The 18,995-nt window shown below is 38.0% G+C and overlaps 3 protein-coding genes across 5 annotated transcripts in view; all 3 read right to left on the bottom strand.

Moving 5' to 3' along the window:
- The window catches only part of map3k3 (mitogen-activated protein kinase kinase kinase 3), a 53,784-nt gene extending 50,104 nt beyond the window's left edge, over positions 1-3,680 (bottom strand). Inside the window, exon 1 of the mRNA XM_062050196.1 lies at positions 2,902-3,680. The gene's annotated coding sequence lies outside the window, so the exon portion shown is untranslated. The remainder of the gene's footprint in view (positions 1-2,901) is intronic.
- A 2,687-nt stretch (positions 3,681-6,367) lies between these two features.
- Positions 6,368-8,832, bottom strand: LOC133651937 (uncharacterized). 2 transcript variants are annotated; one of them, XM_062050197.1, is made up of 8 exons: positions 8,646-8,831; positions 8,326-8,443; positions 8,081-8,172; positions 7,887-7,964; positions 7,723-7,797; positions 7,483-7,623; positions 7,208-7,278; positions 6,368-6,531 (listed from the first exon to the last, which is right to left on the bottom strand). In XM_062050197.1, the coding sequence occupies exons 1-8, from the start codon at positions 8,806-8,808 to the stop codon at positions 6,523-6,525; spliced, it is 747 nt and encodes a 248-aa protein (XP_061906181.1). In that variant the 5' UTR covers positions 8,809-8,831; the 3' UTR covers positions 6,368-6,522. The 2 variants fall into 2 exon arrangements, with proteins under 2 accessions (XP_061906181.1, XP_061906182.1); XM_062050198.1 differs by lacking the exon at positions 7,723-7,797 and having other exon boundaries at positions 8,646-8,832.
- A 5,473-nt stretch (positions 8,833-14,305) lies between these two features.
- Positions 14,306-18,995, bottom strand: part of limd2 (LIM domain containing 2) — a 40,008-nt gene continuing 35,318 nt past the window's right edge. For both annotated transcript variants that reach the window (XM_062050201.1, XM_062050200.1), the window contains 2 exons: positions 18,724-18,860; positions 14,306-18,619 (listed from right to left, as the gene is read on the bottom strand). In XM_062050201.1, the coding sequence (XP_061906185.1) occupies positions 18,460-18,619; positions 18,724-18,860 (297 nt within the window). In that variant the 3' untranslated portion in view covers positions 14,306-18,459. The remainder of the gene's footprint in view (positions 18,620-18,723; positions 18,861-18,995) is intronic.

Here is an 18,995-nt window from a genome sequence, read left to right as displayed (position 1 = left end):
GCATACCTGGTTGTCCAAATTAGGCATAATAATGTGTTAATTCCACGACTGTATATATCGGTATCGGTAATTAAAGAGCTGGACAATATCGGAATATCAGCAAAAAGCCATTATCGGACATCCCTACTTTTCAGCCTTAGAATGTTCCAAACCATTACTTGTGACTAATCCACAGTTACATTTTGACAATAATCCACTGTAGTAATAAATCATCTGCTAAACTGCGGAATGTTGTAAACTGCTGCTTATGAGCATTCCACAACATTCCCCTCGCTTTGCAAGTAGGAAAAAAAAACACTAATAGTACTAACCTTTAACAGTTAATTTGACTCCTTTTCATTAATTACTAGTCTCTATGTAACTGTTTTTATATTGTTTTACTTTCTTTTTTATTCAAGAAAATGTTTTTAATTTACTTATCTTATTTTATTTTATTAATCTTTTTTAAAAAAAGGACCTTATCTTCACCATACCTGGTTGTCCAAATTAGGCATAATAATGTGTTAATTCCACGACTGTATATATCGGTATCGTTTGATATCGGTATCGTAATTAAAGAGTTGGACAATATCGGAATATCGGATATCGGCAAAAAGCCATTATCGGACATCCCTACTTTTCAGCCATATCGTCCAGCCTTAGAATGTTCCAAACCATTACTTGTGACTTGCGACTTCTCCACAGTTACATTTTGACAATAATCCACTGTAGTAATAAGTCATCTGCTAAACTGCGGAATGTTGTAAACTGCTGCTTATGAGCATTCCACAACATTCCCCTTGCTTTGCAAGTAGGAAAAAAAACACTAATAGTACTAACCTTTAACAGTTAATTTTACTCCTTTTCATTAATTACTAGTCTCTATGTAACTGTTTTTATATTGTTTTACTTTCTTTTTTATCCAAGAAAATGTTTTTAATTTATTTATCTTATTTTATTAATTTTTTTTTAAAAAGGACCTTATCTTCACCATACCTGGTTGTCCAAATTAGGCATAATAATGTGTTAATTACACGACTGTATATATCGGTATTGGTAATTAAAGAGTTGGACAATATCGGAATATCGGCAAAAAGCCATTATTGGACATCCCTATTTTTCAGCCTTAGAATGTTCCAAACCATTACTTGTGACTAATCCACAGTTACATTTTGACAACAATCCACTGTAGTAATAAGTCATCTGCTAAACTGCAGAATGTTGTAAACTGCTGCTTATGAGCATTCCACAACATTCCCCTCGCTTTGCAAGTAGGAAAAAAACTACTAATAGTACTAACCTTTAACAGTTAATTTTACTCATTTTCATTAATTAATAGTCTCTACGTAACTGTTTTTATATTGTTTTACTTTCTTTTTTATTCAAGAAAATGTTTTTAATTTATTTATCTTATTTTATTTTATTAATTTTTTTTAAAAAAAAGGACCTTATCTTCCCCATACCCGGTTGTCCAAATTAGGCATAATAATGTGTTGATTCCACAACTGTATATATCGGTATCGGTTGATATCGGTATCGGTAATTAAAGAGTTGGACAAAATCGGGATATCGGTAAAAAGCCATTATCGGACATCCCTACTTTTCAGCCATATCGTCCAGCCTTAGAATGTTCCAAACCATTACTTGTGACTTGCGACTTCTCCACAGTTACATTTTGACAATAATCCACTGTAGTAATAAATCATCTGCTAAACTGCGGAATGTTGTAAACTGCTGCTTATGAGCATTCCACAACATTCCCCTTGCTTTGCAAGTAGGAAAAAAAACACTAATAGTACTAACCTTTAACAGTTAATTTTACTCCTTTTCATTAATTACTAGTCTCTATGTAACTGTTTTTATATTGTTTTACTTTCTTTTTTATCCAAGAAAATGTTTTTAATTTATTTATCTTATTTTATTAATTTTTTTCAAAAAAGGACCTTATCTTCACCATACCTGGTTGTCCAAATTAGGCATAATAATGTGTTAATTCCACGACTGTATATATCGGTATCGTTTGATATCGGTATCGTAATTAAAGAGTTGGACAATATCGGAATATCGGATATCGGCAAAAAGCCATTATCGGACATCCCTACTTTTCAGCCATATCGTCCAGCCTTAGAATGTTCCAAACCATTACTTGTGACTTGCGACTTCTCCACAGTTACATTTTGACAATAATCCACTGTAGTAATAAGTCATCTGCTAAACTGCGGAATGTTGTAAACTGCTGCTTATGAGCATTCCACAACATTCCCCTTGCTTTGCAAGTAGGAAAAAAAACACTAATAGTACTAACCTTTAACAGTTAATTTTACTCCTTTTCATTAATTACTAGTCTCTATGTAACTGTTTTTGTATTGTTTTACTTTCTTTTTTATTCAAGAAAATGTTTTTAATTTATTTATCTTATTTTATTTTATTAATTTTTTAAAAAAGGACCTTGTCTTCACCACACCTGGTTGTCCAAATTAGGCATAATGATGTGTTAATTCCACGACTGTATATATCGGTATAGGTAATTAAAGAGTTGGAAAATATCGGAATATCGGATATCGGCAAAAAGCCATTATCGGACATCCCTGCTTTTCAGCCATATCGTCCAGCCTTAGAATGTTCCAAACCATTACTTGCGACTTCTCCACAGTTACATTTTGACAATAATCCACTGTAGTAATAAGTCATCTGCTAAACTGCGGAATGTTGTAAACTGCTGCTTATGAGCATTCCACAACATTCCCCTCGCTTTGCAAGTAGGAAAAAAAAAACTCCAGCAAAGGAAAAAAAGCTCCAATTACGAGAAAACAGGAAGTAGCCATTAGGAGTTTGCCCCTGGCGGAGGTCCATGCCGAGGTCATACATGTCAACACACATACATGCTTCTTGACTTCTTTATGACGTCACAAACAGCCTCACCTGTGTCACGTGTGTCCTCCCTGACCTGCGATGACGTGTATCCTCATCATCATCATCTTCATCCTCCTCAGAGGGTCGCGCCATGTCGGGCCATGGCGTGCACAGGTGGGTCTGGCCACGCACAGGTGAGCGTCTGCGCGCGCGCCGACAGTTCCCAGGTTAAAAACAAACAGCGTCACGTGGGGGGTTTAAACCGGAAATGCTCCTTAAAGAGGTGGTCCTGAACGTCGCATTTTTTGGAGAACGTGATGAATATGTTCTGGGCAAACATCTGGATCACTCATTGGCTTTGGTTTCATCCATAATTCAGGCCTGTGAGGAGTGCGAACCAAAACAAGAGCTTACTTAAGGCGCCGAGGAGCAGCAAACTTCGTTAAACTTCGGAAAACTTCGCCTGGAGTTCATTTGGCAGCCAAACGTTGTCTTTCAACGGCAGCAGAACGATAAAGTATGACGAAAATGTGTTTCCCCCCCCAAACAAAACAAAGCACAAAATAATTTCCAAGCGACTTAAATCCAACTTCCTGACAGAAAAAAAAAGAAGAAATTTCACCACCGGAACCCACTTTTAAGCGTCCAAGTCCAAGACACCGCCATGTTGTCCGAAAACGTCGTGACAGTTTCTCGGTGGAGGCTTCCCCCGAAAAGACGTTTTTGGTGAATTCCCAGGAGTTTTTTTTGTGATTGTTCAACTCGCTAAATGAGCGCTGCGGGGACGCGCGCACTTTACTTCTTTTTCGTGACCGCAGGAGCGCGCGCCACCGTCTGAGGGCGGAGCGATTGTGACGTGCGTTGCCTTCACGAACACTCGGAAATCTGACAAGTGAACCCATATGAGCTCGTTTATAGATGGTCACATACTGACATATGAAAGGATGCGGCGGCCATTTTGGTAGTTTTCCCCTTCAAAACCAGTACGATGTATAGAATCTAGGGGTGTGGGAAAAAATCGATTCGAATTCAAATCGCGATTCTCACGTTGTACGATTGAGTATCGATTCTCATTTTTCAAAAATCGATTTTTATTTTTATTTTTTTATATTAATCAATCCAACAAAATACACAGCAATACCATAACAATTAATCCAACTCCAAAACCAAACCCGACCCAGCAACACTCAGAACTGCAACAAACAGAGCAATTGAGAGGAGACACAAACACGACACAGAACAATCCAAAAGTAGTGAAACAAAAATGAATATTATCAACAACAGTATCAATAGTAGTTACAATTTCAACATAGCAGTGATTAAAAATCCCTCATTGACATTATCATTAGACATTTATAAAAAAAAAATTGAACAATAGTGTCACAGTGGCTTACACTTGCATCGCATCTCATAAGCTTGACAACACACTGTGTCCAATATTTTCACAAAGATAAAATAAGTCATATTTTTGGTTCATTTAATAGTTAAAACACATTTACATTATTGCAATCAGTTGATAAAACATTGTCCTTTACAATTATAAAAGCTTTTTACAAAAATCTACTACTCTGCTTGCATGTCAGCAGACTGGGGTAGATCCTGCTGAAATCCTATGTATTGAATGAATACAGAATTGTTTTGAATCGTAAAAATATCGTTTTTGAATCGAGAATCGCGTTGAATCGAAAAAAAATCGATTTATAATCGAATCCTGACCCCAAGAATCGATATTGAATCGAATCGTGGGCCACCCAAAGATTCGCAGCCCTAATAGAATCTTTTCAAATAACTAGAAAATGCAATTTACGTAGAAATTGTGTATCAATGCTGAAGATACAAAGCCGAACTGAAATGCTAACACTCAGCACAATGGCCAGATAACGTCAAGTAACAAAACATTTTTAGCAAAATGTGCTGAAAAAGCTAGAATGCGAACAGTACTATGCTAACATGCTAACAGTTAGCATTAGCAAAATACAAAATTATATGTATTTTTGTTGTTTGTCTATGCACGGTGCAATCATATGTGCGCATTATGTATTATTTATTGCTCGTTTTTTGTTTTTATTGTTCTACTTTTCAAGCTGTTCGTAGCAATGGTGCTGCTGGCGTGGCAACTGGTTGCATCAGCTCTGTGTTCTTTTAATGTCTTTGTGTTTTTTTAATGTTTCCTTCTTGTTTTCATGTGATTCACCTAATTGTTTGTGGACTTTTTTGTATCTGCACATAATTTCCTCATAAAGTCTATCCCAGTGGTTCTCAAACGTTGTTTTTACCAAGAACCACCTCAGAAAAACACTTGGCTCTCCAAGCACCACCAAAATGACCGACATTAAAGTACAGTAGCGCAGTAAGTCTAAGTGTTCATTAAAAACCAGGCAGAGGTTTTATTTAGTGAGTATATTCAATATTTTTGGCTACTGCCCATTACACGCAGATTGAACTGTAACACGGTGTTTAAATATTTAATTAAGTTTGAGAAATTAGCTAAAAAACCCAAAAAGCTAGCATTCTAACATAAGCATGCATCAAGTACCAAAATATGACTAAAATTAGCTAAAGAAAAACAACCTAGCAAACGAACATCAACATGCTAGCAGGTATCATTCGTCAAGTAGCAAAATATTTGACACTGAGGTGGACCTGCAAAATTTAGCGTGCTAGTATTAGAATGCTAACGATTGTGCCGTGGGTCGTTAAATAATTAGCTGCGGAGCGCACTTTGAACGCCAGAGCTTTAGGTTTGTTTTGGTGTCAGATTATGCAATGTACAAAGTGTATATTATAAGTGACTCACAGGGGATTTAGCGATTAGCTTCGTGTGTACAATTAGTGGAAATAACTCAGACGAGGAAGTGTGAAAAACGTGTTAGAATAATTATGTTTAAGTTATCACACAACTCTTATGCTTAAAGGCCGTTGCTATAGTTATTAGCTATTGTGCTCAAGTTAGACTTTTCCCACACAGCAAAAACACTCCGCGGCGGATCCCCCGCGCAGGTATCACGCTTTCCGGAACGGAACCGCGAAACGGACCAGCATCGGCGTCCATTTGCACTCAGGAACGTATCCGCCACGGCGGCAGGTAGCGGATCCGCCGTCACGGCGCGCTGCATCCGCTCAGCACCCGCTCCGCACCCAAGATCAAAGCCTAACCTCCCGCCGCGGACCAGCAACGGACTCATAAAAACCCTGGCTCATCTGGCCGTTTTGGACCCCTTTATCTCATTTTCAAAATCCCTTCTGTTCTTGCTGTAGGATAAAATAGGAAACTAAAAAATTCACTAAGCCCTACTACAGCAATATAGGCTTACATATGCATTGCCTTGTATTTTTAAACTAACAATATTGTCAATAGGCAGAAACAGAAAATGGTCAATTCACTCTATAAAGTAAATATATATAATATATATTTAAAAAGTGAATATACATATTTAATCTATTAGGCTACAACTTCAAGGAAACGCTGCTCCATGCACAGCTAACATATCAGAAAATGAATAACTGGTGAATGACAAGAAGTCCAATAAAAGGTTGTTTATTTATACATATACATCTCTATTCCTCCTGAGGAGGTGGAAGCGGGACTCGTCTCCTCGTTGCCCGATCCCCCGCCAAGTTGAACCACCTGATGGCGTGTTTGGTGACCTCAGCGTCCGTCCGTGGCTGACCTTGTCAACACATTTTTACTCACAGCACCTGTAATCAAACAAGATTACAAGACAGATACGTTTATGTTTATGGTAGGAAGCATCCAAAGCCAAGTATGCTCACACAATACAAAATATGTGATAGGTATTAAGGAGATTACATTTGGAAAAAAAAGCATGACTTAAAGTTACTGGAGGTGGTTAAAATAAGGTGCGTAAACTATGAATTTGTGATCAGGGTATAGGTGTGCAAGACATCCAAAATGTTTAAACAATATCGTTATTTGGTTCCTTGATCAGAGTACTTGTTTGGCTCTGTTGGATGACGGCGGCTGGGGGTTGGGGATGGGGGGCATAAATAAATATCCATAACCCAACTTTGGGAGGTTGACATTGTTTTCTTATTATATTTGTACTATCATTCTATGTTTGTATTCGTGTAGGCCAGGGGTGTCCAAAGTGCGGCCCGGGGGCCATTTGCGGCCTGCAGGTCATTTTTTAACGGCCCCAGGGCACATTTAAAAAAAATATGATCGAAATAAATAAAAAACATTAAAAGTGGTATTTAAAGAGCAAACAGGTGAAATGTAACAAGAAAATGTAGCAATGTTTACTCTAATCTCACAAAGCTGCCATGTAGGCTGTTTCTTTCTTTAAAAAATAATAATGAATCAAAATCAATGTCATTATGAATTATTGACCTATTCAAGGCTTAAGAAGTTGACCTTCGCAATCAGCTGGTCTTGGTTGTGCTTAATAGTTTCCAGCAGGCTAAGGATGTGGATTACCTCAGGCGCTGTTGACAAACAGCAGTATAAAATTAACATGTTTCAGTGTTTATCCTCATTACTCATAATCCTGACATTAGCTATTGACCTTAGTTAATGACAAAAGTTATTGACAAAGTTTGAAGAAAATATGTGATTGCTTGTGAATTTGAATTTTTTTCCAAAATTTATGGCACAGAATGACCATCCGGTATTTGTCAGTTATTGCTCACCAGAGCAGGAAATGTTGTCGGCCATTCTTTCCCCTCGCCATGTTGGCCTGTAGGCCAGGCTGGATCCAGGCTCCTCTGTCTGCCACATGTTGAGGGCTGCTGGTGAGGGGGGTGGAGGGAGTCGAGGAGGGACTGCCGTTCCTAGTGAGGTGGGCATTGTGAGAGAGCCATCAGTTAACCATGACTGGTAATACCCAAGGGGCCTATCTATACACTAATATTTCAGAGATCAGTCCCTACCTTGTGTAACTCTCTGCATGTTTAATGCAGGTGCTGGTGAAGGCATATGAATGCGTCCTTCCCCATGGTGAGGTGCTAAGGGAGATAAATTGGTATTAAATGGTTGAGATCTGTTAACCATGGTTACTGGATGCTGAGATATTATTTTGGAGATCAGTCTTTACCTAGAAAGTTATCTCCAGTTGAGGAGTCGAGTTGACAAGTACTCATGACTCTTGCTGGCACTCGGCGAGACGGTGGAGCTGGGAGAAGGGATACAAGGAGAGGGGGAATATCTTTAGCACTAAGAATGTTAACCATATCTTTAATATTAATGTGGTGGTTTTGTTGTTTTCGATGTTAAGAGATTATTCCTTACTCTGCCTGTGCAATTGGCTTGCCAACCCCAGAGATGTGAGGTCACTATTTCCCGGGTCTTCTTCGCTATCATCTGAGTCCCCGAGACGATGGCTGTTGGGTAACCATATCATTAGGATTATTGCAATACCAAAATTGCCAAATATACATATAGTACAAGCATCTCTGGTCTATCTTTGAATGCTACCGGAAATAACCTTCCTATTACTGTAGAAACATGACAAAAACAAGACGGAACACACTTACACTGGCTTCCTGTTCCTTTTTTCTGGCAGCTCCTCGTTCTCTGCCTCAGATTGCAGGTCTGTGGTGTTGCAGCCCTTTCCATATTGTTGCATTATTTTTAATGCGTCTTTGTAGTTGTCTAAAATTGAATATGTTAAAATGAACATGAGTTTCAAATTAGCTGTAGAGCTGAACAGAATATTATTATTATTGATGATGATAAATCAGGTCTCTCTCTTACAAGAGACCTGGTCAGAACATAGACACAATAGGTTATTCCAAGCATAAAGAGAAGCAACTATGACGTTATTTTTAAACAAGAAGATTATGAATTTGCATACCACAAGTTCGGACAACAGAAACGTCAAATCTTGGCCAGTTTGGCTCATGCTGCTCCTCATTTAAAGCGGCCCTTTCAATTCTGTCGGTGTTTTTATAGCTGGGCCAGAAAACCATCCTATCATCATACCATCCACTTGGGACAACCGCAATGTCCCTGTTCATTATAAATTTAATCAGATATAAAGGCACCCTTAATGTAGAAAGAAAGAAAAGGGGTATTTATTCATCGTCAAAGGAACAACGTGGACAAAAGCATGCACAGGTGTTAGTGTATACAAATAAACAAGTAAGATGAGCTGAGATTTTACCTGAATGGTGCCCCAAGGTGGTAAGAACTATAAGAAAGGTAAAAGGACAGGTCATAATAGTCAGAACTTCAGCTCAATCGTAAAGTAGGGTTTGAAATTATGGGTGTAGTGTATACAGAGATCAGTCCCTACCTTGTGTAACTCTCTGCATGTTTAATGCATGTGCTGGTGAAGGCATATGAATACATCCTTCCCCATGGTGAGGTGCTAAGGGAGTAAAATTGGTATTAAATGGTTGTGATCTGTTAACCATGGTTACTGGATGCTGAGATATTATTTTGGAGATCAGTCTTTACCTAGAAAGTTATCTCCAGTTGAGGAGTCGAGTTGACAAGTACTCATGACTCTTGCTGGCACTCGGCGAGACGGTGGAGCTGGGAGAAGGGATACAAGGAGAGGGGAATATCTTTAGCACTAAGAATGTTAACCATATCTTTATTATTAATGTGGTGGTTTCATCTACAACGCTAAATGTATCCTGTGGTGTACCTCAGGGATCAATATAGGACCTAAATTATTCAATGTCTAGATAAATGACATTTGTAAAGTTACGAAAGATTTAAAGTTAGTATTATTTGCGGATGATACAACAGCGTTTTGTTCAGGAGAGAACACACAGAAGATAATACAAATAACAGAAGAAATTAACAAATTAAAAAGATGGTTTGACAAAAACAGACTATATTTGAATCTCAGTAAAACTAAAATAATGCTATTTGGTAACAGTAGAAAAGAAAGTCAAACACAAATACAAATAGACGGAATAGAAATTGTAAGAGTAAATGAAACCAAATTTCTAGGTATAATGATTGATGATAAATTGAACTGGAAATCTCAAGTAAAAAATATACAACATAAAGTAGCAAGAAACACGTCAATAATGAATAAAGCAAAACATGTTCTAGACAAAAAATCACTTCATATTCTCTACTGCTCACTAGTGTTACATATCTGAGTTATTGTGTAGAAATATGGGGAAATAATTACAAAAGTACACTTCATTCATTAACGGTGTTACAAAAAAGATCAGTTAGAATAATATATAATGTTGGATATAGAGAACACACAAATCCTTTATTTATTGAATCAAAGATACTGAAATTCCACGACATAGTGAATTTGCAAACAGCTAAAATTATAAACAAAGCAAACTATAACCTGCTACCCAAGAATATACAACAATTCTTCTCAAAAAAAGAGGAGAAAAATAATCTTAGAGAGAAATGTAATTTAAAACATTTGTACGCACGTACAACACTTAAGACCTTCAGTATATCAGTATGTGGAATTAAATTATGGAATGCATTAAGCAAAGCAATCAAACAATGTACTAATATGATCAATTATTTATGCTTACATGTGGAAATAATAATAATAGTAAATAAAATAATAATAATAAAAAAAGGTAAATAAAGCATAAAATAGTCTCTAATAAATTAATTAAATAAAAAACAGCATATAAAATATATACATCAGCAAATAACAAAAATATAGATCAAGAAAAAGGATCCTTAATATGTGCAGCAATTTTTCCCACTCACATCACCTCATTTTATATTTTTTTCTACAATTAACTATGCCAAAAAACACATAGACATACCTTTTTTTTTTAATGTAAACAAAAACAACATGGCGTCACACACAGCTAGTCCACAGTAAACAGGATCTCGAGCTCCACTAAAGAACAAAGAAATAAATAATACACACTCATATTAATGGCAAAGAACGGCTGTTTCCACTCCGTTAACGTTACGTTGTTGACTAACGCAGTAACGTTAGCGACTTGGGCCTAAACAACACTGACAATAAAGTAATACGCTTTCGTTTCAAGCAGTTGGAAATATGTGGAATATCGTAGCATGTAACCTACACACATTCACAGCGTCTAACAAAAGATGGCCTAAGTTAACTGTATTGAACTTTTTACTCACCGGCTTCACGCGGGAAACTTTCACATTCTGGAGTTGGGGTCCTCCGAACACAAAACACAGATAAAAGACAATTTTACAATAGCATGGCGAAAAAATGACTGTCGTTGTGTGGGTTTTTTGACGAATAACACTCTTTTCCACTTTTCTTCGCTCGGGCCTCACCTACCGCGTGCAGCCATTTTGAATTTTCTGTATACGTGACGTCAGACGCACGTCCCCATGCAAAGCATTCTGGGAGGCGGCGCTGGAAATAAAATAGCCTTTTTTTACAGAATATAAAGTTTTACTGCTAGTCCTAATATCAAACAACGTCATTACAATCATACATAAATGATGATGGAAACACAAAGGCTGATCTTTACTGCGAATGTAGCTATAAATCAATAAATCTATACTTACGTTCGTGTTCCAGCAAAGAAAGTCCAGAGATCTTGGCTCATGCGCCTACACGCTAGTAGGCGCGTCCACGTCTGCCGGTGCAGACATTGGTCGGCTAACTCTAGGCGGCGCGCGCCGGTTTGGTTTGTCGCGTCCGCATATGCGAATCAGACACGAGTCCGCTCAGGATCAGCTGTCTGACCGTACAATTTTCAGAGGCGGAGCTGTATCCTCTAGGCGGAGCCAAAACGAATGTGACAGTAACGCGGGTTGGGCGACTTGAAGGCGGATCCGTATAGCAGTCTTCTGCTGTGTGGGTTGTATCTGTGCAAGGACAAAACTTCTTGTCTGAGGGGTGGCCTCAGCCGCAGATGTTATCTTTGTTTTAGCCCGCTAACAGCCAAGGACTTCAAGGACCTCAACGAGGATAAGATGAAAGCACGCAGACGAAGCAGAGACAAGGCAATCACAAGGCCCCAGCACATTCCGTCACGTATTGTGCGTACTGGAGCTGCTTTGCATGATATGTGTGACCACTCCTTTTAGATGCGGCCTCAGTGATGTTGACTAGGGAACTCCTGAGTAAATAGAGGGACGCGGGAGCTGTACCTTAGAGCGTAGGGCGAGACTGGGACTAAGTGTGCAGCTCCATGCGTTCTCCTCATTGAGCCAAATTTAACTCTGTCTCTGCATGATTCCTTGCTTCTTGTCTGTTTAATAGATGTCATCAGTGTTTGAACCTGACAAATGTCAATGTATTTCAGTTTTTTAATTCAAAAGGGAAACCCTTATATTCTAGAGATACACTACATACAAGAGTCAAATAATTCAATAAAGCGTTTCTCAATAACTTTTGATGAATATAGCCTCAGAAGTATTTAAAGAAAACACATTAAGTATCAAATTATAAATATTGTCAAAAATGTGGGATTGTAAAGTAACCCCAACCCACTGGTTTACACTCTAATCAGCAAATTTGCATAATATCTTTATTTACTAAAAAGCACCTGTGCCAAGGAGTTTTGTTGCATTTTCAGGGTTAAACAGAACCACATTTATACATCAAAAGTTACTGATTGAAAACCCTTTTAGAAAGACGCTTCTATATGTAAAATGTACTGATATTCATTTGCAAACAGCTAAAATTATGCTACAAAGCAAACGATAACTTGCTACCCAAGAATGTACAACAATTCTCAACAAAAGGGAAATATAACCTTGTAATTAAATATTTAAAACATTTGTATGCACGTTCAACTCCTCAAACCTTTAGTATATGAGTATGTGGAATTACATCACAAACTCCACGGTAGTAATGTACTAATATGATACAGTTTAAGAAACTGTGCAAATTTAAAGTGTTTACAAAGTACAAGGAAGAAGAACCCTGATAAACATTTTGAACTTTTTTTAAAGAGAAAGTCTTATTCATCTCATAATGTAAATCATAAATTACTTAACTATTTAAGAAAACCAATTTTAATGGAAGAACAGAAAGTGAACAAATGTGTTAAAAATGGCTAAGAAGTAGAAAAGGGGTAGAATAAAACAAAGTTCTGCTTCTTCCTACTCCTTTTCGGACATGTTAGGAGAAACGGAAAATATGTGAAATGTGTATTTACATATATTGTAAATGTTTGCATGCCGGCGTGTGGGAGGCAGATATCGACACAACCATTCCCACTAATATTCCCACCTATAGACAACTTTCAGTCTACATTTAACAGGACATGCATTTTTTGGGCGTGCAGTCACACACACACACACACACACACACACACACACACACACACACACACACACACACACACACACACACACGGGGTATGTAACAATATTAAAATTGTACACCACGGTTATTGTGACCAGAATTATCACTGAAATCTTTTAAGTATTTTTTTAAATAAATAACTTAATTAAATAGACAGAAAAGCCACTATTTTGCATATTTTGAATTTGTTATGCTTTACTGATAAGTGTTTGTCTCAGTATTTTATCTGTTATAATGGCTATGTTTTTATTGTTTTAAACATTGGTTTGTACTGTAGCACTTTAAGTTTTTTATTTTTTTATTAAAAGTGTGTAGGAATTAAGAAATATCTATTATGTACCATTTCTGTCGGACATTGTGTCCTACTCTGTATGTGGTCCTTGAACGCATCGTAAAAACACCTTTTTCTCAGTATTTTATCGGTTATAATGGCTAAGCTTTTATTGTTTTAAATATTGGTTTTTACTGTAGTACTTTAAGGTTGTTTTTTTAATTAAAAGTGCATAACAAATATCCATTATGTATTCTTTCTGGCGCACATCGTGTCCTACTCTGTTTGTGGTCCTTGAACGCACCGTAAAAACGCCTTTGTCATAGTATTATCTGTTATAATGGCTAAGCTTTTATTTTTTTAAATATTGGTTTGTACTGTAGCACTTTAAAGTTGTTGTTTTTTTTAAAATTAAAAGTGTAACAAATATGCATTATTTCTGGTGTCCAACTCTGTCTGTGGTCCTTGAAAGCACCGTAAAAACACTGTCTCAGTATTTTATCTGTTATAATGGATAACCTTTTATTGTTTTAAATATCGGTTTGTACTGTAACACTAAGGTTTTTTTTTATTAAAAGTGTTTAACAAATATCTATTATGTAATATTTCTGGCGGACATTGTGTCCTACTCTGTTTGTGGTCCTTGAACGCACTGTAAAAACACCTTTGTCTCGTACTCTGTGTATAGAACGATCATTCAGTTCTAAGAGAGCAGAGCTTTAAGAGCTTAGTTATTCAAATCGTAATGTGTCTACACATAAGTTTAGGGTATTTTGTTTCTTAATTTGGAAAGACGTTAATGTCTCTGGTTTTCATGTTAGCATTTAAGCTAGCGAGCTCAGTCCGTGAGTTTATGGAAGTGAAGTTATCAATCTCGGTTTTTCGATCATTTTAATTTAAAATGGCAATACTTTTACCATAGTTTTTATTACAGTTTATCGTTAGATTCCTAACACACACATACACAAATCCAAAAGAAAATTAGACTCAGTCTGATGAATAAATCAACACCAGCATTTTTATTTATTTTTTTCTTAAAAAGCATGTAAAAAAAAAAAAAAGAAAAAGACGAAAAAAACACGACAAATGCTCAGAATAGAGGCGTAGAATGACGGGCGCTTTAAAAATGCAATTTATAAGTCAAATAAGGAGAAGAAGAAAGACTGCAAAAACAATCTGAGCGTTCTTTTGCTGTAAGGCCACCTCAATCCACCGGTCAAGTGTGTTACGTGGACTCACATTTCCCATGAGGCATACATTTAAAAAGGTCTCCATGACAACAGCATTTAACATTAAAGTCCAAGTCAAAAAATGTCGCACGGAAACAAACATGACAGAATTTTTTGTTTTTTTGTCAGTCATTCACCTGACCAGCGGTCGCAGTTGTACCTTGGCGACTGATGAAAGACAGCATTTCCACATACAACAACTTTGATTTTTAAAGCATTCAAATATTAAAAAAGACATCGTCACGCACGTTTGACAGAGTTAGAAGAAGTATTATACAGTATTTTGTGGGATGACAAACAGCTGCTGGTCGAGTGGAGTCATGTTTAGGAATGTGGAGTGAGTCTGCTTTTGGGGGGGGAAAAAAAAGGCATGATCAGAACATTTAAGTCTCCTTTGTGTTCGCGTTACCATTTCTAAGGCTTCTTATTGTTGGAAATAAAAACAAAAAATCCATCCGTTTTATATTTTTCTCACCTCACAGCGTGTTTAATTCACAGTAAAGCGTTCCTTTTGCAAACGTAAGATAACCGAGTCATTCAAGTGTCAGTCAAGTCTCAGCGTAACATAAGACCAGGTTCAGTCGCAACACTGCGGACTTGTGAGGCAACTTGTTCCAAAGTGGGGGGAAAAAAAGGCCTTTTGAATTTAAAAACGTAAAAACTCACATTGGATTCTTGCCCAGCAGGGGGCGCTCAGCACTATCACATGCAGCATGCAAGACTCCATTTGTTGGAGGCGGATCCACACTCTTGTCAGCCACCACTTTTTTTTTTCTTTTTTTTTTGAGGGAAAAGATCAAGAAATAGTACATAGGTCCAGGTGCTAATGGCTAATGTTAGCTAATAAGTTAAAAGGAAGGCAATTATTAAAAAAGATTAAACGACAAAATGGTGGGAGATGCACACAAAAAAAACCCGATTCACATTCGATTCCTATACATCTCGATTCTAACTAGATTCATTATTTTAAAAAATCCATTTATAAGAACACATTTTTAAAAAAATGTTTAGAGACCATCTCCTTGCCTGTTTTGAAAAATGTTCATTATTTGAATCGAGAATCGACTCCGAATCGAATCGTTCGCTGCACAATGATTCCCACCCTTGCAAGATGGCACAACTGTTTTCCTCCAACCATGGTCGTCCTTGGACAACACGACACGGGGGTTCAAAGTGGCGAATGAAGGAGGGTGGGGGTGGGGGGATGATGAGCAATCACAAAGTACAGCTGTATGTACAGATACTTTACAAAAACAATCTGAGGCTGGCAGGGACGACGGCTCAGAGAAAAAAGGGAAAACATCAACTCGGTCCAAGCGCTTGCTCTGGGGAGAAAACGAAAGCGAGAGGAGGATACGAAAGGCTGAGAGCGTATTAAAATAAGGCCGTCAGGACCAGCTCGTACCAACAACGTGCACGTTAGGACGACGGATGCGTCCACACTCGTGCTTCCGTATTCTGCTACAGAATCAAAAAACACTCGGTGTGATTGGCTCATCGGTCACACTGGTATCTTTGTTACGGGACAAATTTCAATAAGGTAAAGCTTAGTACGCTTCCTGACCTGTGTTTTCATACACCCCACTTATTGTACGGGGTGGGTTTTCATAGAAGACTTTCATTTACCCTCCTACTCAGCGTACGACCAAACAAAATAGCTGTGATAATTCACCCAGAGGCCAAAAAAAGTTGCGAGTGCCAGCACTTTGAACTTGCAGCAAACATGGCCGATCCATTTCTCTCTCTCTCTCTCTCTCTCTCTCTCTCTCCGCTCAAGAGTCTCCAATTTATTCTCCAATCAATTTCATAGTCATTCACATCGACGTCCCACTGGGGTGAGTTTTTCTTGCCCTTATGTGGGCTTTGTACCGAGGATGTTGTTGTGGCTTGTGCAGCCCTTTGAGACACTTGTGATTTAGGGCTATATAAATAAACATTGATTGATTGATTGATTGAAGGGAAAGCAATATTAAAAGTCCATTTATACGTAGTTCATGTTTTCTGCATGTAAAAATATTATTTTCTGGGACGGGTTCATTAGATTGAAATTTTTTCATTATTTAAATTTGTTTTAACTATTAAATGAACCTAAAATATGACTTATTTTATCTTTGTGGAAAATATTGGACACAATGTGTTGTCAAGCTTAGGAGATGCGATGCAAGTGTAAGCCACTGTGACACTATTAATAAAAAATTATTTTTATAAAATATTTTTTATAAATGGCTGTGATGATAATGTCAATGAGGGATTTCTAATCACTATGTTGGAATTCTTATTAATATTGATACTGTTGTTGATATTATTCATTTTTGTTTGACTACTTTTGGATTGTTTTGTGTCATGTTTGTGTGTCCTCTCAATCACTCTGTTGATTGCTATTTTGAATGCTGCTGGGTTTGGTTTTGGAATTGGAATTGTATTATTATGGTATTATTGTGTATTAATTTGTTGGATTGATAAATAAAAAAATGTTTACATTTTAATGGCAAAACTGCTTTTTTGTTTGTTTGACTGCACTCCAAACCAAAATGCTGTCTAATGGGTTATTTTTTTATTCTGGAGGACAAAAGGTGGTAAAATATGCTTTTCAAGAGCGGCGTTGTTGCACCCACGGACGGAGAGAGCAGAGGACGACCCTTCAAACACATTTCTTTACATAAAGTAAAACCTTGTTTATCGCTGTTAGTTGGTTCCGAACCTGACCAAAGTAGGAATTATTATTAATAAATTGAATATTTTATAAAGCTATTTTTTTACCATTATGAAAGCCCTCAACTTGAAACACTGATGGTGTCACCTTTACCATCAATTGATTACGTGGACCCCGACTTAAACAAGTTGAAAAACTTATTCGGGTGTTATCATTTAGTGGTCAATTGTACGGAATATGTACTGAACTGTGCAATTTACTCATAAAAGTTTCAATCAATCAATCAATACGCTCGTAGAGGCGGGGCTAAATGCTGCCTTAGGCTGAGCCAATCAGTGGCCAGGATACTGAACAGTGCACTCTGGTTTAGTCTCACCGAGTGGCCGATACTACTGTACTATATAGTCAATTTAGGCCTAAAATACATCAAATATGCGTTAAAAAAAACTTAAGTGCGATGTGGCGAGGGATATTTGCCATTTCAGCACCGAACACGAGTGTGAACGCAACCTCAAGAGAACACAAACAATAAATAACAAGAACAGTTACCCAACGTCGGAATGACGCAAACCCGCGAGGTGAGCTGTTGCCTAGTAACATCGCGTACCCTGTTGGACCCCCCCGGGTGCGGCATGGGCGCACCTCAGAACGGTTACGGCGGTTTTTAAATGAGCTAAAGCAGTGATTCTCAAACTGTAGTGGTAAAATTAATAACAAATTCAAACACAGTGTTACTGTTCAAACCGCTTGTAATGTTAAAAGTGGCTCAAAATATTAAATATACTTGCTAAATAAAACCGCTGTTTTTAATGAATGCGTAAGCCTACTACACTACTGTATCTTACTGTTGGTTATTATGGTGTTTTAAGAGGTGGGACTTGGTGAAAACAGTTTGAGAACCACTGAGCCAAAGTAAAAACCTTTATAAAATCCTTGGGGGACACTGCCAGTAAAGAAAGTTGACCTGAGTGCACGTGTGTGTTTGTGTGTGTGTGTGTGTGTGTGTGTGTGTGTGTGTGTGTGTGTGTGTGTGGCGTTTGCATGATCATACAGAATACAAAATGGGTGCAAATCATTCATATGAACAACAACAATGAAAAATAGTTACATGTTCCCGCTCGTACGACAGAGAAGGTTTTGGTCATGAAGGGGAAAAAGAACACGGAGGTTTGTTGAAAGTGTTGTGAAGTGATTTCCAAGCGGTTGTGGCGTTTAAAAGAAGAAGAATAAGCTAGTGGGCGGGTGATGTCACCGTGCTGCGGACGCCAGTTTTCACGCCGTCTTGGTGATGTTGTCCGTCTCCTTGGAGGCCCAGCGCTCCTTGTGCTGCTTGCGTCCGAAGCCCTCGTCGTAGTTGCCTTTGCTCTTGAACAGCTGCTGGAAATGAGGCTTGCAGTAGAACTCGCCCTGGAGAGCGGCAAAGTTGCCCAGGCTGGAGGAAGAGGAAGATGAAGAGGAGGAGGAGGAGGAGGAGGACATGGTCACGCGCACACAGTCGAGGCTTGGCGGATCATTTAAAAAGACACGTCGGCTCACCTGAGCTTGGCGTTGCAGTGCTTGCAGCAGAAGCAGGTGGAGTGGAAGACCTGGTTGTTGGCCACCAGTCTCTCCATGGGGTAGACCGTCTTGTCACATGATGTACACACCTCCTTCTGGGTCTTAAAGCTGAAGGACTGTGGGCACAAAACCACCACAAGTGTCCCTTATTTTCAAATGCAGCTATAAAACCTCTAAATACTGATTTATAAACAAGTTATTTTGCTACTAGACTGTGCAGGTGTACCTAATATTGTGGCTACAGCAAATAG

Source organism: Entelurus aequoreus, linkage group LG06, assembly GCF_033978785.1.
Source record: "Entelurus aequoreus isolate RoL-2023_Sb linkage group LG06, RoL_Eaeq_v1.1, whole genome shotgun sequence".
NCBI lineage: Eukaryota > Metazoa > Chordata > Actinopteri > Syngnathiformes > Syngnathidae > Entelurus > Entelurus aequoreus.
Note: the sequence above shows the minus strand (reverse complement) of the source record. Positions and strands in the feature narration are given on the sequence as shown.

Excerpts from the sequence above, each read along its gene's own strand:
- LOC133651937 (XM_062050197.1), bottom strand. The coding sequence starts at position 8,808 with ATGAACAGGGACATTGCGGTTGTCCCAAGTGGATGGTATGATGATAGG. Across the intron at positions 8,444-8,645 it reads TTCTGTTGTCCGAACTTGTG|ACAACTACAAAGACGCATTA; the intron begins GTATGCAAATTC and ends ATTCAATTTTAG. Across the intron at positions 8,173-8,325 it reads AAAAGGAACAGGAAGCCAGT|CCATCGTCTCGGGGACTCAG; the intron begins GTAAGTGTGTTC and ends GTTACCCAACAG.